The sequence below is a fragment of the Dipodomys merriami genome, unplaced genomic scaffold (assembly GCF_024711535.1).
Source record: "Dipodomys merriami isolate MVZ:Mamm:240054 unplaced genomic scaffold, mDipMer1.0.p SCAF_19, whole genome shotgun sequence".
NCBI classification, from domain to species: Eukaryota; Metazoa; Chordata; class Mammalia; order Rodentia; family Heteromyidae; genus Dipodomys; species Dipodomys merriami.
The window spans coordinates 19,689,988-19,713,242 of NW_027203270.1; the positions used below are offsets into that span (position 1 = coordinate 19,689,988).

Sequence of the window (23,255 nt, forward strand, 5' to 3'; positions counted from 1 at the left end):
TTATCAAGGTGTTGTACAGAGTACTATTTCATAAGTCAGGTAATAAGTACACTTCTTTTTGAACAATATCACTCCTTCCTTCACTTCCTCCTCAGTTTACCTCTCCTGTCCTGGCCCACAAGTTGCCTAGTTCATTTTCCACATAATGTATACTGATGACTGCATTTATCCACCCTTCCTACCCTCATTTCTGTGCTCCCTCCCTGCTTTGGCCCTAAACAGATTTTTTAACCAACCAATCAACAATAACAACCCATGTTTCTATTTCCTGGAATTTGTTTCATTAGTAATGTTGTAAATGTTCAGAGGATTTATGACTTTGGGTTCCTCACCTAAAGGTAACCTTCTTTAGTCTGACTATTAGTATATGAATGCCTAGAGTCCTGTATCATGTCCAGTTATATTTTAGATCTATCTTCCACATCTGAGAGAAAATGTGATATTTGTCTCTTTGAACTTGGCTTACTTCACTTAATACAATTTTTTCTAGGTCATTCCATTTCCCTGGAAATGACATAATATTCTTTCTAATGGATGAGTAAAATTCCATTGTGTTACATGCACCACTTTTTTTTTTAATCCATTTATCTAGTAGGGAATTTGAGCTGTTTCTTTAACTTGGCTATTAAGAAAAGTGTGGCAACAAACATAAATGTGCAATTATCTCTACTGTATCCTGACTTGTAATACCAATAGTGGCATGGCTGGGTCATAAGGAAGTCCTATGTTTAGTGTTTTGAGGATCTTCTAGACACCATGCAGAGTAGTTGTGTTACTACTTTAACATCCCTGCTAGTATTTGTGGATGTTTAAATTCTCTAACTGGGGTGAAATGGAATCTCAAAGTTGTTCTGATTTGCATTTCTTGCTTTTTGTTTTTTTTTTGGTCGGTCGTGGGGCTTGAACTCTGGGCCTGGGCGCTGTCCCTCAGCTCTTCAGCTCAAGGTGAGTGCTCTACCACTTGAGCTACAGCGCCACTTCCGGTTTTCTGGTGGTTTATTGGAGATAGGAGTCTCACGGTCTTTCCTGCCTGGGCTGGCTTTGAACCGCGATCCTCAGATCTCAGCCTCCTGAGTAGCTAGGATTACAGGCGTGAGCCACCAGCGCCCGGCCTGATTTGCATTTCTTTATGGCCAGAATGTTAAGCATTTCCTCAAGTCTTTATTTGCCATTCTTATTCTGAGAAATCTCTTTTTATCTCTTTTTCTTACTTATTTTTTATTAGGATTTTGGGGGAAGGGTAATTTTTTGAGCCCCTTATATATTTTGGATATTAGGCCTTTGTCAGATATATTGCTGGTAAAGATCCTTTTCCAGTCTACAGGCCATCTTCCTAGTTTAGTAATTATGTCCTTTGCTGGGCAGAAACTTTTATTTTACATGTCTCTTTCCTATTTATTTTGTCCCTGGGACTCTTTTCAAAAAGTTCCTGCTGCCAGGCACTGTTGGCTCATGTCTGTAATCCTAGCTACTCAGGAGGCTGAGATCTGAGGATCACTGTTCAAAGCCAGCCCGGGCAGGAAAGTCCATGAGACTCTTATCTCCAGTAAACCACCAGAAAACTGGAAGTGGCTATGTGGCTCAAGTAATAGAGCGCTAGCCTTAGCTGAAGAGCTGAGGGCAGCGCCCAGGCCCAGAGTTCAAGCCCCATGACCTACCAAAAAAAAAGTCCCTGCTTTTGCCTATAAAGTAATGTTTCACCTACTCCATCTTACAGTAGTTTGAGAGTTTCTGGTCTGATGTTGAGATCTTTTATCCACTTTGAGTTGATATTGGTACATGGTGATGAACATTTGACCTAATTTTAGTTTCTATAATTGGTCATCCAGTTTTTCCAACACCAGTTATTGAATAGGCTATCATTTTTCCAACTTACATTTTTGGTTCCCTTATCAAATATCAGATAACTGTAAGTATATAGGTTTATTTCTGGGCCTTCTTGTCTGTTTTGTTGGTCTTCAGTCTGTTTTTGTACCAGTACCAAACTGTTTTTGTTACTATAACTCTGTAGTAAAGTTTGAGGTCTAAAATTGTGATACCATAAGCAATGCTTTTTTTTTCCCCTAAAATTGCTTTAACTACTCGAGGTCTTTTGTTGTTCCATATGAATTTTTGGATTGTTTTCTCTATCTTGGTGACATATATCATTGGGATTTTGATGAGTATTACATTTTTTTTTTTTTTTCAGCTTTCAGTTGCTTTATTTGTAAGAGTTTTTTTTTTTTTTTTTTTTTATTGTAGAGATACTATACAGAGGGTTACAGTTACATGAGTGAGGTAATGAGTACACTTCCACTTCCTCTTGAACATTGTTACCCCCTCCATTGTTTTCCCCCTACCATCCCCTCCCTCCCTCCCTTCCCCAAGGTTCTTTTTTTTTTTTTTTTTTTTTTTTGATCGTGATTAAGTGATTACTTAATTTCCGGAAATTCACAGTATTGTGGAATAATGATGCTCATTTAAAGTCACAAGTTCATTCTAACTTTCCTGGAGCAAATTGTCTATCACAGTCTGTAATATATAACGGTGCTCATATGTTATATACCATATATGTGATCAGCAGCATGGGGATATTTAGTAGTGGTTCAACCAGATGAGTGGGAGTTCTTTGTTTCTTAAGTCCTGTTAGTTTTGTCATATCACCTAACCTTTTGGATTCATCATCCACTTATCAGGGAGACCATGTACTGTTTGTCTCTTCGTTCTTGGCTTACCTCGCTCAACATGATTCCTTCTAGCTCCATCCATTTCCCTGCAAATGCCATTATTTTGTCATTTCTAATGGCTGCATAATATTCCATTGTGTATAGATACCACAATTTTTGGATCCATTCATCTGTGGTGGGGCATCTAGGTTGTTTCCATATCCTAGCTATTGCGAACAGTGCTGCAATAAACATGGAGGTGCACGTGTCCTTGTATATTGGTTCCTGTTGTTCAGGGTAGATGCCTAGAAGTGGTATGACTGGGTCGTAAGGGAGGTCAATCTTTAGCTTTCTAAGGACCCTCCAGACTGCTTTCCAAAGTGGTTGTATGAGTGTACATTCCCACCAGCAGTGTAATAGCGTTCCTCGTTCTCCACATCCCCTCCAGCATTTGTCGTTGGCTGATTTGTGGATGTGGGACATTCTGACTGGGGTAAGGTGGTATCTCAGGGTTGTCTTTATTTGCATTTCCTTCACCACCAGGGATGATGAACATTTCCTCATGTGTTTCTTTGCCATTTTTATTTCTTCATTTGAGAAGTCCCTCTTTAGTTCCCTTGCCCATTTAGTAATTGGTGTGTTGGGTTTGGGAGGGATTAGTTTCTTGAGTTCCCTGTATATACAGGATGTTAACCCCTTGTCTGATATATTGCTGGTAAATATTTTTTCCCAATTAGTTGGTTGTCTTTCTAGCTTGGTTGCGATAGCTTTATCTGTGCAGAAGCTTTTTATTTTAAGGTAGTCCCATTTGTCGAGTCTCTCTCCAATTTGTTGTGACCCTGGGACTCTGTTCAGGAAGTTCCTTCCTGTGCCTATTAGTTCAAGTGTCTCTCCTACTCTGTCCTGCAGTAGTTTCAGAGATTCAGGTTTAATGTTAAGGTCTTTAATCCATTTTGAGTTGATGTTGGTGCATGGTGATAGGCTGGGGTCCACTTTTAGTTTTCTGCATGTGGCTGCCCAGTTTTCCCAGCACCAACGGTTGAAGAGGCTGTGTTTCTTCCATTGTATGTCTTTGGCTCCTTTGTCGAATATCAGCTGGCTGTAGGCCTGTGGATTTATTTCTGGATCTTCTATTCTGTTCCATTGGTCTTCGGGTCTGTTTTTGTGCCAGTACCATGCTGTCTTTGTTATTATAGCTCTGTAGTAGAGTTTGAAGTTTGGCATGGATAGCCCTCCCATATTGTCTTTATCCCCTAGAATTGTTTTGGCTATTCTAGGTCTTTTGTTGTTCCATATGAATTTTTGGACTGTTTTCTGTATTTCAGTGATGTACGTCATTGGGATTTTAATAGGAATTGCGTTGAATTTGTATATTAGTTTTGGAAGTATTACCATCTTTACTATATTAAGTCGGCCTATCCAGGAGCATGGGAGGTCTTTCCATTTCCTAGTGTCTTCTGCAATTTCTTTCTTTAACTTTTTATAGTTCTCATTAAATAGTTCTTTTACATCTTTGGTTAGGTTAATTCCTAAATATTTTATTTTTCGGGAGGTTATTGTGAATGGGGTTGCTCCCTTTATTTCCCTCTCTTCCTGTACATTATCTGTGTATAGGAAGGCAACTGATTTTTGTGGGTTTATTTTGTATCCTGCTATTTTGCCAAAGTGATTTATGATTTCTAAGAGTTTGGGGATGGAGTTTTTGGGATCGTGGAGGTATAGTATCATGTCGTCTGCAAAAAGGGATAGTTTAACTTCTTCTTTTCCTATGAGGATCCCTTTAATGTCTTTTTCTTGCCTTATTGCCCTGGCTAAGGGTTCTAGGACTATATTGAAGAGGAGTGGAGACAGTGGGCATCCTTGCCTTGTTCCTGATTTTAGGAGAATTGGTTGTAGCTTTTCCCCATTAAGTATAATATTGGCTATTGGTCTGTCATAAATGGCTTTTATTGTTTTTAGAAATGTTCCTTCTATTCCTATTTTCTCCAGAGCTTTTAGCATGAATGAATGTTGAATTTTGTCAAAGGCCTTTTCTGCATCTGTAGCGATAATCATGTGATTCTTGACCTTGGCTCTGTTGATATGTTGGATTACATTTATTGACTTACGTATGTTAAACCATCCCTGTGTCTCTGGGATGAAGCCTACCTGGTCATAGTGAATTATTTTTTTTATGTGTTTCTGGATTCTGTTAGCTAGAATCTTGTTAAGGATCTTTGCATCTGTGTTCATCAAGGAGATTGGCCTGTAATTCTCCTTTTTGGTTGGGTCTTTGCCTGGTTTGGGGATGAGTGTGATATTGGCTTCGTAGAATGAGTTTGGGATAGCTCCTTCCTTCTCTGTTTCTCTGAAGAGCTTGAGGAGTATGGGTATTAGTTCTTGTTTAAAGGTCTTATAGAATTCTGCTGTGAATCCATCTGGTCCTGGGCTTTTTTTTGTTGGAAGACTTTTGATAGCTTCCTGTATCTCATTATAGGATATTGGCTTATTTAATTGGTTAACTTCTTCTTTGCTCAGTTTGGGCAACTTGTATTTCTCTAAAAATGCATCCATTTCTGCCCGATTTTCTTCCTTTAGAGAGTATAGCTTTTGAAAGTAGTCTGTTAGATTTGTTTGGATATCTTGGGTACGTGTGGTGATGTTTCCCGTGGCATCCCTAATCCTATTAATATGGGTTTCCTCTCTTCTTTTTTTAATTAATCTAGCCAATGGGCCATCAATTTTGTTTATTTTTTCAAAGAACCAGCTTTTTGTTTGGTTTATTTTGGTTATGGTTTTCTGATTTTCTAATTGGTTAATCTCTGCTTTTAATTTGGTTATCTGGCTTCTTCTAGTAGCTTTAGGTTCCATTTTTTCCTGTTTTTCTAGCTGTTTTAATTGCAACATGAGATTATTTACTTGGTCTGTCTCCATTCTCTTGATGTGGGCACTGAGGGCAATAAATTTGCCCCTCAGGACTGCTTTTGCTGTGTCCCACAAGTTTCTTTGTGAGGTGTTTTCATTTTCATTGAGTTGTAGGAAATGCTTTATTTCTTCTCTGATCTCTTCTGTTATCCAGGCATTGTTAAGGAGTGTGCTGTTCAATTTCCATGTATTGGAGAAATTTCTGCTGTATGCTTTGTTATTGAGAGCTAGCTTGATTCCACTGTGGTCAGATAGGATACAGGGGATTATGTCGATCCCTTTGTATTTGCTTAAGTTCCTTGCATGAACTATGATATGGTCTATTTTGGAGAAAGTTCCATGAGCTGCTGAGAAGAATGTGTACTGTGTTGTTTTAGGGTGAAATACTCGGTAGATGTCAGTTAATTCCGCTTGCAGTATGGCCTCTCTTAATTCGGTAGCTTCTTTGCCAATCCTCTGGTTGGTAGACCTGTCCTTTGGTGAGAGTGGTGTGTTAAAGTCTCCTAGTATTATCGTATTGGGATCTATTTTATTCTGTAAGTTTGAGAGCATTTGTTTGACATATCTGGGTGCACCAATATTTGGGGCATATAAGTTGATGATGGTTATATCCTCCTCTTGGATTGTTCCCTTTATTAATATGTAGTGTCCGTCCTTGTCTTTCTGTACTGATTTTAATGAAAAGTTTATTTTGTCAGATATCAGGATAGCTACACCTGCTTTCTTACTGGGGGCGTTTGATTGGTAGATCCTTTTCCACCCCTTCACTCTGAGTTTGTTTGTATGTTTGGCTGAGAGGTGGGTCTCCTGAAGGCAACAGATGGATGGGTCTTGTTTTCTTATCCAGTCCTCAGTTCGTTTTCTTTTAATTGGCGAATTCAGCCCATTTATATTAAGAGAAAGTATAGAGAGATGAGTATTACATTTAATTTGAATATCATCTTTGATAGTATGGCATTTTTACAATATTAGTTCTACCTATCCATGAACCTGGGAAGTCTTTTCATTTCCTGATGTCATCTTCAATTTCTTTCTTCAGATTTTTATAGTTTTTCCTGTAGAAGTCTTTTACTTCCTTGGTTAGGTTATTCCTAATTTTCTGAAGCTATTGCAAATGGGATTGTTTTCCCTATTTCCCTCTCTGTCTATATATTGTTGATATACAAAAGCACTACGTGGGTTGATTTTGTACCCTGAAACTTTGCCAAAGTCATTGATCAGCTGTAGGAGCTTGGAGTCGGAGTCTCTTGGGTCCTTTAGATATAAGATAATATCATCTACAAATAGGAATCATTTGACTTCTTTCCCTATGTGAATCCATTTTATGTCTTTTTCTTGCCATATTACTCTGGTTAGGAATTCCAGTATTATATTGAAAAGGAGCAGAGAGAATGGACATCCTTGCCTTTTTCCTGATTTTACATAAAATGGTTCTACGTTTACACCATTTAGTATGGTGTGTTCCATCTATTCCTAGGTCCTCCAGAGCTTTTTATCATAAATAGATGTTAGATTTTATTGAAGGTTTTTTTTCTGCATCTGTTGAGATAATCATATGATTTTCATCTTTGGCTCAGTTAATGTATAGTGTATTACATTTATTGATTTATGTATATTAAACCAGCTTTACATCTCTAGGATAAAACCAACTTGATCATAATGTGTAATAGTTTTGACTAGTTGTTGAGTTCTGTTAGAAAGTATGTTAGTAAAGATTTTCCATCTGTTTTTATCATTTGGTCCCTTCCTGGTTTTGAGCTAGGTGTAATGCTGGCTTCATAGAATGAGTTTGTAGTGATCCTTCTGTTTCTATTTTGTGGAAGTCTGAGTAGTGTTAGTTAGTTCATCTTTAGAGGTCTTATGTATTCATCTGTGCATCCATCTGGACCTGGACTTTCCTTGTTGGGAGACTTGTTATTACTTCCTTGATCTCATTGCTTGTTATGGATCTCTTTACGTGGTTTATATATTCTTAGTTCAACTTAGGCAGCTCATATGTTTCTAGGAATTTCTCCATTTCTGCTACATTATTCATTCTTATTTAGTGTAGGTTTTGAAAGTGGTCCCCACCTAATCTTCTGGATTTCTTGGATATTTGTTGTGATGTTTCCTTTATCATTTCTTAATTTTGTTGATTTGAGACTCTTCTCTTTTTGTCAAATGTATTGATTTTTTTCCAAACAACCAGCTTTTTGTTTCATTGATTCTCTGACTAATTTTTTAGTCTCTAATTCATTGATTTATGTATGCTTCAATCTTTACTGTTTTTCTCTATATAGTAGTTTTGGGTTTTTCTAGAAGCTTTGGTTGCATCATGAGGTTAGTTACTTGAGCTATGGACTTTCTTCTCCACACTGCTTTTGCTGTATTCAAAGGTTCTGGTATGATATGTTTTTATTTCATTGGCTTGTAGTTTTTTTTCTTCCTTTATTTCTTCAGTGACCCATCTGTTATTCAACAGTGTGTTGATCAGTCTCCATGTGTTTTGTTTTCTGTAGGATCTTTTGCTGTTGAGTTCTAATTCTAGTTCTCTTGTTGTGATATATTATTTTTATTGATTTACACATGTTAAACCAGTCTTGCATTTCTGGGGTGAAACTTGCTTGATCATAATGTATGGGTTTTTTTTTCATTACTTGCTGAATTCTGTTGGCTAATATTTTATTGAAGAGCTTTGTATCTGTGTTCATCAGACATATTGGTCTATAGTTCTCTTTTTTCATTGGATTCCTACCTGGTTTTGTGATGATTGTGATGCTGGCTTCATAAAATGAGTTTAGAATTAATCCTTCTTTTTGTATTTCATGTAAAGTTTGGGGAGTATTGGCATTAGTTCAACTTTAAAAGTGTTATAGATTTCAGCTGTGAATCCATCAGGACTTGGATTTTCCTTGTTTTAAGACTGTTAATTACTTCCTCAATCTCCTTGAGGTGTTATGAGCCTGTATAAGTGGTTTATATCTTCTTAGTTCAACTTAAGCAGAGATAATGAAGTTCCCTCTTTATTTTGCTGCATTTTAAACTAATTCTTTGTTTTTTAGGTCCAAAGTATTCATTACAATGTGTCTAGAGGTATATCTTCTAAGATCCTGTCTGCTAGGAATTCTGTATGCCTCCCTCAGATGAGATTCTCTTTGTTGAGGGTAGGGAAGTTTTCTGTTAAATCGGCTTTCAGTGCCTTTGGTTTTAAATTCTTCTCCTTTATCTATCCCCATTATGGGTAGATTCCATCTTTTGGCCTAATGTGCCAATTCTTGAATGTCCCTTTGCTATGTTCTGAGTGTTTTTTCCATGCTTTTAATTTTTTTTGTTCCAGTTCCTCTGTTTTATCCTCAGTTCCCCTGTTTTCTGCTCCACTTGTTCTATTGCCTATGCTTTCAACTGTGCTTTCCAATACGTAGACAGAGCCTTTTATGTTTCTTAGCTCTTTGCTGATGTCAGTTCTCAGGGTGTTAATTTTGTCTTTCAATGAGGTGTGTAGAATTTCTTCTCCATGCCTTCTTATATATACTGTATTGTCTTAGTCATTTCCTTCTTGAACTCTTCTGTTTTTGGATCTTCCCTTTATTTCATTGGGTAATTCTATCATTGCTTTAATGATTCATTTGTTCTCCATCTCTTGTTTGCCCTCACTAGAGTCCTTCCCTGAGTTGTTATTGGTTTTTGAGAGTGGCATGTTATCTTGGTTGCTCATGAATTTTGTGATCTTTCCCTGTGATTTTTCACTTGGGTTCAAGATTTGTAGACATCCTGATTAGATATTAAGTTCAGTGATAATGGGCTATGCTTTCTTTCTTTCTTTCTTTCTTTTTTTTTTTTTTTTTGTCGGTCATGGGACCTGAATTCTGGACCTGGGTGCTGTCCCTCAGCTCTTCAGCTTAAGGCTAGCACTCTACCACTTGAGCCACGGCACTACTTCTGGCTTTTTTTTCTGCTTATGTGGTGCTGAGGAATCAAACCCAGGGCCTCATGCATGCAAGGCAATTACTCTACCATTAAGCCATCTTCCCAGCCCTTAGGCTATGATTTCTTGTGGTCACTGTGAAATTGGTATTCCCTGGAGAGGCATAGCCAACTTTCTCAGTCCAACTGAGTGCTGTCTCCAGCATAGTGTGTCTGAAGGTGTCATAAATGGGAACATACAGATCTTTTGGTGTACCTGGTTAGGCACAAACCCCAGCACTGTGGACTGTCATTGGGGTCTCATGCTAGGATGTTTAGGCAGGCTTCTGGTTCTGGTGGGCATAGACCCTCACCCCCACCAGTGGGTATTTAGTGTTCATGTGCTGCTTCCTGGGTTTCACTGTGAAGTCATTTCTCTAAGGCTGCAGTCTTGCTGCGTGGACTGTTTCAAGTGTGGAGGTATGAGTTGAGTGAAGAAGATTGCTGCTGAGCAATATGCTAGTCAGAGATCAGCACCAAGCCAAGGGCTGTTCCATACAGCAGACTTCCTAAAGTGGAGGTCTGCACCAAACATGGTTTCATTCTGAGTAGTACTTTTCATTGAGACAGTGATATGGGCTGTGGCCTGGCAAGTTGTGATGGGACCTGGTTATGCAGACTTGTTTTTTTGTTGATTTTTCTACTCTTTCTGATTCAAAAGTTTGATGTTTCTTTTTTTTTTTTAATTTTTTTTTTTTTTTTTTTGTCGGTTGTGGGGCTTGAACTCTGGGCCTGGGTGCTGTCCCTCAGCTCTTCAGCTCAAGGCGAGCGCTCTACCACTTGAGCTACAGCGCCACTTCCGGTTTTCTAGTGGTTTATTGGAGATAGGAGTCTCACGGTCTTTCCTGCCCGGGCTGGCTTTGAACCGAGATTCTCAGATCTCAGCCTCCTGAGTAGCTAGGATTACAGGCGTGAGCCACCGGCGCCCGGCCAGTTTGATGTTTCTTGATTGGCCCTCAGCTTTGACTACTTGCCTTTCTCTGGCATCCACTCTCAAGCTGAGTTTCCAGGTTAGAGCTTTGTATTTCAGAATGAGTAGATAGAGGTCTGGTATTGCTTTGTCTCTAATCCACTATCTTGGATCCCTCCTCCACAGATCTAATTTCCTTGTGTTTTAAGTACAAATTTTTCACAAAAATGTGTCTGGGAGTGTTTCTTCTCTTTTCTTGTCTGCAGGAGTTCTGTATGCTTCTGTCAGATGGGTGAGATTCTTTTTGTTGAGGTAGAAAACATTTTCTGATATTTTGTTGATTAGGTTCTCAGTGCCTTGAGTTTTTAGTTCTTTTCCCTTGTCTATCCCAATTATGCATAGATTAGATCTTTTAGCTGAACCTGCTAATTCTTGAATATCCTGTTAGTATGTTCTGATCATTTTTTCCCCATGTCTTCATGTTCTAATTCCTCTGCTGTATCTTCATCTCCTAAAATCGTGCTTCAGATTCTTTCCTTCTATTGTCTATGCTTTCAACTTTGTTTTTTAACAGGGAGATGGAGCTCTTCAAGCTTCTGGACTCTTTGTTACTATTTGGCATGTCTTGAATTTTTTTTTCATTTTCTCTTGCTTTTTGGCTGCCTTCTCTTTGAATTCTTTTAGTTGTTTATACATCTGTTCTTTTTTTCTTTTCTTCTATTGGTCATTTCTGTCATCATTGCTTTAATAATTCTTTAGTTTAGCCTCCCTTCTTCTTCATTCTCACTTAGATCTTCCCCCTATGCTGTTAATTTTTGAGAGTAGCATGTTGTCTTGTTTGTTCATGAATTTTGTGATTTCTCATTGAGATTTACACATCTGGGTTCAGGATCTGTAAAGACCGTTCAGTGTAGGTATGAAGTTCAGTGTAGGTATGAATGGGGAACATTCATATTAGAGCTTAACTATCAGTTTAAAAGATTAAGGTTCTAAGGCAAGGGAAAAGGTGGAAAGGAGTAATTTGCCAAAGAGATCCCCCGATGCCAACTCCCAGGGGCACAGTCTTCCAGATTGGAACTGGCCCTGATGTAGTAGCTGCCTTATGCTAGGGACTTCCTGGACAGTAAGAGATAAGACACTGGTCTGTCCCAAGCTGGGGTACATCTGCTGTTGGCCACCAAGTTAATGATTATTTTATCTGTTTGGCTTGAATTTCTGCCCTGCCCTACCTCACCTTCTTTTTGGCAGTGCTGATAGTGAATATCTCATTTTGTGTTTCAGATTAATTTCATCCTTGGGCCATTGTTAATTCATCTTCTTCCATTTTTTACATGAGTTCTTTCTTTTCTTTCTCTTTCTTTTTTGATGCCAGTCCTGGGGATTGAACTCTGGGCCTGGACACTGTCCCTGCACTCTTCAGCCCAAGGTGAACACTCTACCACTTGAGCCACAGTGTCACTTTCCATTTCCAGATTTTTGTTGGGTAATTGGAGTTGGGTCATTCTTTTTTTTCCCCCTAATCTGGCTTCAAACCAGGATTCATATATCTCAGCCTCTTGAGTAGCTGGAATTACAGGCATGATTCACCAGCATGTAGCTCTTTTTTTTTTTAATTGTGAAAATACCGTATAGAGGGGTTACAATTACATGGGCAAGATAGTGAGTACATTTCTTATCAAACATTGTTGCCTCCTCCTTTATTTCCCCTTCCCATGTCCCCCTTCCCCCACGTAGCTCTTTATTATTGATTATAGAAATAGATTCTGTCAGTCGTTGGCTATATTTTACTGCTGTTAATTTTTGTCATATATAGAAACTTAGTAGTCCTTTCCTTTATACATTTTGACTTTTATATTTTGGCAGTTTATTCTCCCTAAGATGATCCCTCTGCCTAGCCACAGTTCCCACATTTCAGTATAGGGAGCAAGTACATAAAGAAGTACACCACAGTACAGGACACAGTGGCTGAGGAGGGAGCAGCCAGAGAAGGAAGTGGAAATAGCTAATTATATGGGATGGAATAGCAGAAATAAGGAAGGAAGCTTTTTCAGAAAGAGGGCCAGAAGACTGTGCAGGTCTCCATGTGCCCATGACCCAAGGGCTGTGCCATCCATCTAAAGTTCAGGTTCACTTGAGGTTGACTAGATAGCCTGAGATCAGAGGAGAGAAAGTAGAATTGTGTAGCTATATATTTGTCTGAGACAAGGAATGAACACTGAATACACATGCAGGGAGGAGATTGCAGGCAGCATTTGTTCTGAGTTCACATGATCCCAGTTAGTTGTGCACTCTGTATACTCTCTCACCAAATCCTCAAAGTTTTGTCCTCCCTGGACTCATATTCTATGTACTGAACCTTAGTGATAAGTTGTTACATTTCCAAAACAAACACAACAACTTGATCTGATTCCACAGCTGTGCCAATAAAGACATAGGAAGAAAAGGCCCAGAGAGCCCCCAGGGAGTGAGGATGTTTAGGTCATCATGAGCCTAAAACAGCCAGTTCTTACAGAAGTGAACATACTGTGTTTTCTAGTCTTTCTCCTTCCCTTTCACCAGAATCTCAGCCCTTTTTAACTGATTCTGAGCTTTGGCACTAAGTACATAGTCTGTCCATTCACAGAAAGCTTAGATGGCTCCTCTATGAGGAGGCAAAAATAGAGTGGTGGGAATGAGGTAAGTCAGCATCCAGATCCAACTGTATCCTTGGCGTAGTTGAACATGTCAGTATGTGCTCCGCAGTTTCTCTCTTGTTGTTTCCACCAAATGTTGGTGTTTCCAGGCAACCAAAGTCAAATAAGATGACTTTTCTAGAAGCAAATGATCGGGGTTGTTGGTTTCTCCTGTGTTCTGTCTCTTGCATTCACCCTTCTAGAACAGTGGCCACACTCTCAATCATTCCAGAAGGCTAGATTTGGATATTCACTAAACAGGGTCTTAGTATTAATTTTTCTCAAATGACTTTTGCAGCATTGTGAAAGACAAATTTCTATATTTCTTCTAAGTCACCCTAGAAATGTAATCTGTTTTGGACATACTTCAAATATTATATCTTTTATATCTGAGACGTCCTTTAGCCAAAAAGACCCAGCTAACCCCACAAAGCCTAGTTCTTTAGCTCTTTCTCCCTTCTGCTCAGTGGGATCTTAACTTCTTTGCATCCTTTGAACCTGGATGCAGTGTACTTCACAGCTCCACAGGGGATCTGCAGTGTGAGCCATATGCTCCTACACAATGAGAGGAAAACATCTGACGAGGCACATGTTAACTCATCTATTCTGTGATTCATCTTGCATCCATGTAAAGCAAATGAGCATGGTAAGATTGTGGCCTACCACATCAGCTAGCTTCTCATTCACAAGTGTATGTCTCATAGCTCACGGAAATAGTCCCCAGCAATTTGTGATGAAGATACTTCTGTGATAATTTCAGCAAAAGCAATCACTGAGATCTGCATAATGCTTTGCAGGTCAACAGTCATTCTCTTATTTAACAAGGTACACAGGTTTCCAGCCAGCTATATTGAGTTTGCAATTATTGACACTGTTGGTGCTTAAATGAAATTAAGTGACCATTTGAAATGACACTCAGGGAACAAGAATTGAAGTTGTTCTACCCAGCAATTCCAAACAGTAAGGTTTTTACTTGACAGTGTAATGTTCTTGGAATGAGTATATTATAAATCATAACTGACTTCCCTCATCTTTACCAAGGTCCAAATAGCAAAATCTTTCAACATAAAGAATATAGATTACATGTAAAAAAATAATAATTCCTGACGAAAAAGAGAGTGAGAGCTGCGCTGGCAGACTATTGGGTATATAGGGTAGAAATAAGGAAAGGAACAGTACAAATATAGCTCACTGGTTAACAACCTGCACTTAAGGGGTTACTTTTTTGTAAGGAAGAGAGCAGAGGGTAGTTCCTTTTATGCTGACTCAGAACAACAGGAATCTCCTGTTTTCAGGAAAAACTATCCTGTGGGGGATCTCCCTCCCTCCTTGTTGTTGGATAATGGGCATTTAGCCTGAGTGACTCCTGTTTGGTTTGTTCCAATTTTCCTGGTCATTTTTGTTTCACAGTCTCTTAAATGGTAGCACAAAATGTTCTTATGTTCGGAGGAAGGGAAAGATTTAGCAAGTTTTAAAAGCTTTAGCTATGAATTAAATTTGGGAAGAATGGAAGACAGAGGCAGAATCTAGCCAGTTTTAGGCAGAGAAGTTCTTCGGCCCATTAAAACGTTGAACATCAAGGAGAGCAATGCTGTCTACCCCAGAGCCTGTGCCTCAGAGAACATGAGTCTAGTTTCTTTTTCTTTTATTTTTTTTTTTTATTGTCAAGGTAATGCACAAGGGGTTACAGTTACATAAGTAAGGTAATAAGTACATTTCTTGTCAAATTTGTTACCTCTTCCTTCATTTTTCTCCCTTTCCCTTCCCCTCCCCCCCAAAGTTCTATAGATCATTTCCAACATATTGTCTTGTGTCTATCGCTGTTGCATTGGTTCTCCCCTTGAGTCTAGTTTTTTTAACTCACAAAATTAAGGAAACAAAGTGCTACCCTGATTCTCTCTAGAATCTTCTGCCTCCCAGCTCTGCTTTTTGTTTATGTTTGTTCTGAATATGTAGAGAAAAATGCACTGAGCTCATGCTTAGGTGCCCTGCCTCCTACTCTCCCTTCTCCATAGCAAACTGTATGTGCGCTTCAGAATTGTGCTGACTCCCAGCCTGACTCTGGCCCTAACAATATGTCCTTTTGCTATAGCTCTCTTGTAGATAAAATAGGTATAGTATTACTTACTATGTTTGGCAGGGTTTTTTTTTTTTAAGATACCACTTTATTTTTTATTACCTTTAAGTAGTTGGACAAAGGAGTTACCATTTAACAATATATCTTGATCAATATCATCCCTTTCAACATTCTCACCCATCCCTCCCCTCTTCACTCTTTCCCTCACTCTTCTTAATTTTGTAGCATGTACATTAGATTCTTGACTGCATTTTCCCCCTCTTCTCTTCATTTGTGCATCCTTTCTCCTTGACCCCATCTGACCTAGTGGTGAGAAAGTAGAGGTTAGACTATAGGACTCACAATCAAGGGACTTTGTTTTATTTTTTGTGTGTGTCCTGGGGCTTGAACTCTGGGCCTGGGCATGGCTCTGAGTTTTTTTGCTCAAGGCTAATGCTCTTCCACTTGAGCCACAGCTCTCTCTCTCGCGCGCGTGTGTGTGTGTGTGTGTGTGTGTGTGTGTGTGTGTGTGTGTGTGCGTGCGCGCACGCACACACGCACACACATGTGTTTGGTTAATTGGAGATACGAGTTTCTCAGACAGGAGACAGGGCTAGCTTCAAACTTCAAACTGCAATCTTCAGATCTCAGCCTCTTGGTAGTGAGGATTACAGGCATTAACCACAGGTGACTGGCCTCATGGAGCTTTTATCTTGATCATTCATCAGCCTATGTAAAATGAGATGGTAGCTATCAACATTGCCTGGAGAAGGAAAATGCTCAATTGTGCTGTGTATTTGTTTCCATTTGCATCGCTGACTAAGGGCCATCATAACCATAAAAACTGGTGACTTCTGGGAGAAAAATCTGCTTTCCCTCCTCTAAGACACAGACACTTGAGAGATAGGTTTAAAGGTAGAGTCTTATGCAGCCTGTTCTATAAAATATTCTTGTGTTTTGGGAAGAGAAAGGCATAATAAGTTTTAAATGTATTACATATAAAGGGGTCTGAGTAGCTCTAACAGTGCATACCAAAAGGAGGAAGGGAAGGAAATGGGTGGAAGGAGGAAAAAAGGAAGGAGACTTAATTTTTGTAAGAGATGTAATATTCTGCATCCCCCAAGGCTGGACTGAGCTTCCTTGTCCCCTCCCCAGGGTTTAAGTCCACAGTGTGTGGTTTCGCTGCTTATATGGGTCATGTCTTCCTCTCCTATTTCTTTCCTCTGCTTTCCTTAATGCACTAAAAAATCCAAGTGTTTACTGCCTCTAACGTAGTATCCAGCCCTCACTGGGTAGCGGCTGAACAAGTGGTCCTGGCTGTTACACAAGTGACCTGAAAACAGAGGTGGGTCCCTTGCAACAAAGGCATTCTCAGACTTTTAGGAAACACTGGTGCTCAGCAACTGTTGCAAGTTGGTTGTGCTTGAGTCATGAAAACCAGAATGGAGAGGCTATGTTACTTTCAGCAAGATCTCCTTCTCTGGGTAAATGTAATTGTGAAACAGACTCAGGGACATGTCCAACTGCCTGTGCTTTGTGCAGAGCCTCTAGTGTCCACCAGGCTCATCCTGAGCTCCAGTTTGATAGGAAAGTGGGAACTTGGGTTTCTCATGTTTACACTGTTGAGATGAAGCACTTATGTCACACCACCTCTTCTGGCCTTCATTTCTTTATCTATCAAATGAGGCATGTGACCAGCTTCATTTTTAGGGCCTAGATAGCTGAAACTAACTGGAAATCTAAATAAAACACTAAAATGAGCTGGACACTATGGGTCATTACTATAATCCCAGCTACTTGGGAAGCAGAGATAAAGAGGATCATGATTTAAGGCCAACCTAAGCAAAAGGTTGGTGAGATCCTATCTCAAAGAACAAACCAAAAGTTGGGGAGCACATCTATAATCCCAGCTAGTCAGGAGGCATAGGCAGCAGGCAGAGTCCAAGACCAGTCCCAGACAATAAGCAGAAGACCGTCTCTGAAAATTAAATGCAAAAAGATTGACTCAAGTGGTAAAGCACCTGCCTAGCAAGTATGAGGTCCTGAGTTTAAACCCCAGTATTACAAAGAGAAAGGAAGGAAGGAAGGAAGGAAGGAAGAAAGGAAGGAAGGAAGGAAGGAAGTCCAAATAAGATCATAAGCCATTTGCTCCCAAAGCCCCTAAGGAAACTCTACAGGTATCATTATACTGTATTTTATTATATATTTCCACTTATGTTGTATTCTCCAAAACTTCTTTGCACATACTTTGAAAAGAGTTTCTTAAAGTTTCCCTATTCATTCCCCAACCTATCTTTTCCCCTAAGCTGTCCTTTTAAGTGGCAGATTGCCTCTGATGGAAACACTTAAACCACCTTGCCCTGTAGTTAGAGTAGACAAGTTATAGTGTTGCCTTGGCCATTTGTGCAGGGGGGGAGGGGCTCCCAGGGTCTGCTCCATCAGAAGGAGCCAGCCACTGTCACCCCTCTTCCTCTTTGCAAGCTTTTTAGGCTCCCCTTTCTCCAGGATGGAGTGTCCTGAGGAGGAGCAGGGAAGGCTTTCTTGCCTCCCCCCAGTCCCCAGTAACTGTGTGAGGATTGTATGAAGGAGCGTTATGTATATACTCAACTCCTCAGGTGGCCCTTAAACTGCCCAGAACCAACTTAAAACTCAGACAGGCTCCAGCTAGTCCCCACTTCTGCAGATCTTTGCAGGCCTCCTTCATAGTTCATTCAGAATATTTGAGCAGCCTAATATAATATAGAACCACCTAAGCATGCAAGTGTTACCAAGCCTCAGGACCTGACAGGCTTTGTGAGCCCAGGGAAGGAAACCTATGTAGGTCAGTCGGGAAGATAGGAGAACTGAAGCAGAGGAGCTACCCTGGAGCTCCTTTAGGCTCTTTAAAGGGGGATTTTAGCTCCCTTGTCATGGGTAGCAAGCAGTAGAGGAGTTCCATTTCACCACCACATAAAATCTCGTGATCCCTGCTTGTTTATTGAGCTAACAGGGAGGCTGTTGAGCCTGAAGAGCTCTCTCTTCCCTTGAGAGCCTCTCCACAGGAGAGAGGGAGGGAGCTGCAGGAGCAAGCCAAGTCCCAGTCATGGCTTTATTTTCTTGTTGCATCTGTCTGCTTGTTGATTGGGTTATAGAGATGATGATGATGATGATGATGATGATGACGATGATGATGATGATGATGGCAATTCTTGTTCTTGGCAAAATAAGTGTGGGAAATGCTGGGATATGTAAAGTTAATCTGACGGATGTATCACAGGCTTTAATGACTTTCCCAGGGGGAGGAGAGGAATTTCCTACTGTTTTGCTTGCTAAAGTCTTTTCTTTCCATACTAGCCTATGAGTGAATTTGGACTCCAATAGGCCATTTTTGGTACCTAAATTAATGTACTTCAGGAAATTCGGGTTATTCAGTCTTACATTGCCTTACCAAGACCAAAGATTTACCCATCTGAACACTCTCCCCGTATCCTGTAACATTGCACAATTTGGAGATTAACATTGTTTTTCTCCTTCTACAGAATATTGACATCACCAATTTCAGCAGCAGCTGGAGTGATGGGCTGGCCTTCTGTGCTCTGCTCCACACCTACCTGCCTGCGCACATCCCATACCAGGAGCTCAACAGTCAGGAGAAAGTAAGTCATGGCCCAGCAACCCTGCTTCTTCTCCTGGAAATCAAGGGAACTCCTAACCATTGGTACATCCCAAGGGGTTGACATTGATAGAATTGGAGTAGACATTAAACTGACATAGATGACAACAGAGTATGGGACTGCACAGTGCAGTCCCAACCTCAGCACATATTTCTCAGCCTCCTTCTCAGTGCACATCTGTTACCTAGAGAAACAACATAATGGCTTATTAACTACAGCTGCTAGAAGTTCCTGTCCTATCCAAGAGTGCTTGGCCAAAAAAGGCTCAACTCCTTGGGGTCACATGTCATGTCTGGCCATTTATCCCAGTACACCAAATAAGAAGGGGAGCTGTGGTGGGCGCAGAAACAGCGCTGTTACACAGCATGGACATACTGTGCAAAGAGGCAGTCAGCACCTCAGCCCATCTTCATGAGCTTTAGGTTTGGAGGAAGAATTTGAGTAGTGGGCAAGATTTAATGTAATCATGAAGCAGTCCCAGGAAAAGTGTGGCCTCAGTGATCCTTACTGAGGAGTTCCAGAGAAGTTGTTATCACTGTTATCACTTGAGTTAGACTAGTCTGAAAGTCACTGGGTGAGGGAGGAAGTTTTAACTCTTTATCACAAGATGTTTATCCATCAGTCCTGCTGTTCCTACCATCCAAAGCAACTGCAGGGAAAGAAACTCAGAGTAAAGGAGACAAAAGTGAAACAGATGCGGAGATGTCAAACTTTCCTTCTGTTTTCAGTTCCTCTTTTGGAGGTATGTGAGAAGCTCATACCTTTCAGCAAAAGCAGCTTGTAAGCACTCATAATATTATCACCCACTTTCCAGACAAAACTTTGATGGAATCTTATACTTTGTGGCTTTAAGACCTTGACCAGCATTTACCAAAGTCTGTTCCAGGGCTGGAGGTATAGCTCAGTGGCCGAACAAATTGTCTAGCCCATGGATAGGCCTGGGTTTGATGGCTTTGACCCCCAGTACAACAAAGTAAAGTTTATCCTAAAGAACCACCAAGCCCCACCAAAATGAGTTCCTTGCTCAAATAAGAAAACTTGTATATTATATCACATATTTAGAGATCAGAGTACACGTTATTACATTAAAGACCTGGTAAATTAGGTGTGGTAGATACCTATAATCCCAGCAATCATAAGACTCATAAATACCAGGCTAACCTGGTTCATCCACATGTTGAGACCATGAAATGTGTCTTGTGTCTGTTATAATTAATTAATTTCAATTTCAATAGCCAAGTATCTTAAGTGGCTGCTGAATTAGACAGGTATATAGATATGGTATTTAAATCTGTGAGATTCAAGACTACCCAGACCCTAGATCTTAAAGGAAACTGTCTTCATCAGCTTTTATTGCTTTAATAAGATACCTGAGACTTTATAAAGAATAGATGTTGAAAGTCCAAGATTGAGATAGGTCCATGTATTGGAGCTCTGATGAGAGCGTGGTGGTAGATGGCTTTACAGTGGTGGATGACATCACAGTAGTGGGAGTATGTGCAGAAGATAGCACAGGGTGAAACAGGAAGCCAAATGTACTCTTTTTGTAACAATTTGCTCTTGTCATAACTAATCAGCTCTCAAGAGAACTACATTAATCTCTTCTGAGGTTATTACCCAAAATAATCTAGTTAACTCTCACTGGCCCTCATGTCTCAGTGCCTCTACATTGGGGGTCAAGCTCCCAGAACATGAGCCGTTTGGGGACATACTTATACTATATCTAAACCAGAGCAGAAGCATAGAGAGGATTGAGGTCAAACTTTGAGGGCTCATGTTCGTGGTCTGGGTACAGGAGGCTGACCTGGCAGAAGAACTAGGAGAGACAACCAGAGAGTAGAGTTGGGACCACAGCTATCACAGAGGCCAAGAGCCACACACATGAGACACAGGGAAAGCCAGAATCTGACCATAGCCAAAGCATCTGTACCCTCTCCACCCTCTTGATACTTCAGTCTCTGTCTTTCTGGTATGACATCACAAAAATAATTCAATAGTAGATGTAAAAACTTCAAAATAATAAGATTCTCCTAATGCTTGTATACATATACACCCTGAAATCTGTTTCTTCAGAGGGATGTGTTTGTTCTCCATGAATAGCCCTCAAATCAGCACAGATCTGTTGGAAACCTGCAAGTGTTTGCTTTTACACTTGAAATCTGAGCATTGCTTCCTGATGACCAAAATGTCTTCGTCTTGCTCTGGATCCTGGAGTTCTCATCCTGTGATGTCCACCTGCCCCAGCTACCCACAAGTCTTCCGGTTTCCAGATATGGAAATATAGACATGCATGCCAGTGTCACAGTGCTGCCCTATTTTCCTTACAGGATCAGGAACCTATTTCCCATGCATCTGGTTGAACTTTTCTGGCTTTGGTGGTTCTAGGGTTTTAACCAGGGCCTCATACTTGTTAGACATGCACTTTACCACTTGAGCCAGATTCCAGCCTTTTTATTTTTATTTTTCTAATTAGGGTCTACTTTTGCCCAGGCAAAATGTAGAGCAGTCTACGCCTTTGTCCCTACCCATGTGGACAGACTTGCAACTGAAATGGAGCTCACAAAGCAAGCCCATGGAGCCCCTGAGCCCTCTGAAACACTCCCTCAGCTGTTCCTGTCAGTACCACTACCTCCCACCATTAAGGTAGTGACACTTGTTACTGTGTCCTGCTGCCAACAAAATAAGAACCAAGTCAGCCCTCTTGGTTCCATGTTCCATGTTTTTCTGTGATCATTTTCAATGTAGACTATTTGCCCTTTGTTTATCTCTGCTTAGAAACACACTAGAGGATCTTGGGACAGCTCACAAAAAATTTTGGCTTAGAAATGCCTTCTCCTAAGCCAGGCACTAGTGGATCATACCTATAATCCTAGCTACTCAGGAGGCTGTGACCTAAAAATCATGGTTCACATCCAACCCAGCTGACAAATCCCTGAGACTCATGTCCAGTTAACCAGCAAAATATGCAAACTAGAAGTATGGCTTAAGTGGTAGAGCAGCATTCATGTGGAGAACGGAAGCCAAGCATTAATAGTTCAAGGCCCTTAGCTTAAAACTCAGAACTGGAATGCAAGAGAAGTGTGGGGAGTGGGGAGGGGGGGAGGGAGACCTCAACCTTCTCCTTAGACCTTACTAGTAATCCTGCAATATAAATTAAAACAATAAAGTCAAGTTGACAGAGACTTTTGGAAATTACAGTATTCTGTGCAGGTAAGGGTATAAGGAAAATAAACACTTAAGTATACTATTTCTGAAACTGAAAACTGGTGTATCATTTTAGTAAACAAGCTGGCATTCAAGTTCAGTAGCCATAAAAATGTTTGTATCTTTGCATCCTAAGTAATAGAAACCTCAAAACTGGCCCTCCTTCATTCCTCTAACTAAAGGGACTTTAAAATTAGAGCAGAGCACAGTTAAATCTATCACAACCAAGCTAGAAAGACAACCAACTAATTGGGAAAAAATATTTACCAGCAATATATCAGACAAGGGGTTAACATCCTGTATATACAGGGAACTCAAGAAACTAATCCCTCCCAAACCTAACAAACCAGTTACTAAATGGGCAAGGGAACTAAAGAGGGACTTCTCAAATGAAGAAATAAAAATGGCAAAGAAACACTGAGGAAATGTTCATCATCCCTGGTGGTGAAGGAAAGGCAAATAAAGACAACCCTGAGATACCACCTTACCCCAGTCAGAATGTCCCACATCCACAAATCAGCCAACAACAAATGCTGGAGGGGATGTGGAGAAAGAGGAACCCTATTACACTTCTGGTGAGAATGTACACTTATACAACCACTTTGGAAAGCAGTCTGCAGGGTCCTTAGAAAGCTAAAGATTGACCTCCCTTACGACCCAGTCATACCACTTCTAGGCATCTACCCTGAACAACAGGAACCAATATACAAGGACACGTGCACCTCCATGTTTATTGCAGCACTGTTCACAATAGCTAGGATATGGAAACAACCCAGATGCCCCACCACAGATGAATGGATCCAAAAATTGTGGTATCTATACACAATGGAATATTATGCAGCCATTAGAAATGACAAAATAATGGCATTTGCAGGGAAATGGATGGAGCTAGAAGGAATCATGTTAAGCGAGGTAAGCCAAGAGCAAAGAGACAAACGGTACATGGTCTCCCTGATAAGTGGATGCTAAATCCAAAATGTTAGGTGATATGACAAAACTAACAGGACTTAAGAAACAAAGAACTCCCATTCATCTGGTCAAACCACTACTAAATATCCCCATGCTGCTGATCACATGTATGGTGTATAACATGTGTACACCGTTATATGTTATAGACTGTGATAGACAATTTGCTCCAGGATAGTTAGAATGAACCTGTGACTTTAAATGAGCATCATTATTCCACAATACTGTGAAATTCGGGAAATTATGTAATCACTTAATCACAATCAAAAAAAAAAAAAACCTCGGGGAAGGTAGGGAGGGAAG

The 23,255-nt window shown here is 40.2% G+C and overlaps 1 protein-coding gene across 4 annotated transcripts in view; it reads left to right on the top strand.

The window, feature by feature from the left end:
* The window catches only part of Specc1 (sperm antigen with calponin homology and coiled-coil domains 1), a 252,278-nt gene that overhangs the window by 213,512 nt on the left and 15,511 nt on the right, over positions 1-23,255 (top strand). For all 4 annotated transcript variants that reach the window (XM_070027618.1, XM_070027617.1, XM_070027616.1 and 1 more), the window contains one exon: positions 18,648-18,764. In XM_070027618.1, the coding sequence (XP_069883719.1) occupies positions 18,648-18,764 (117 nt within the window). The remainder of the gene's footprint in view (positions 1-18,647; positions 18,765-23,255) is intronic.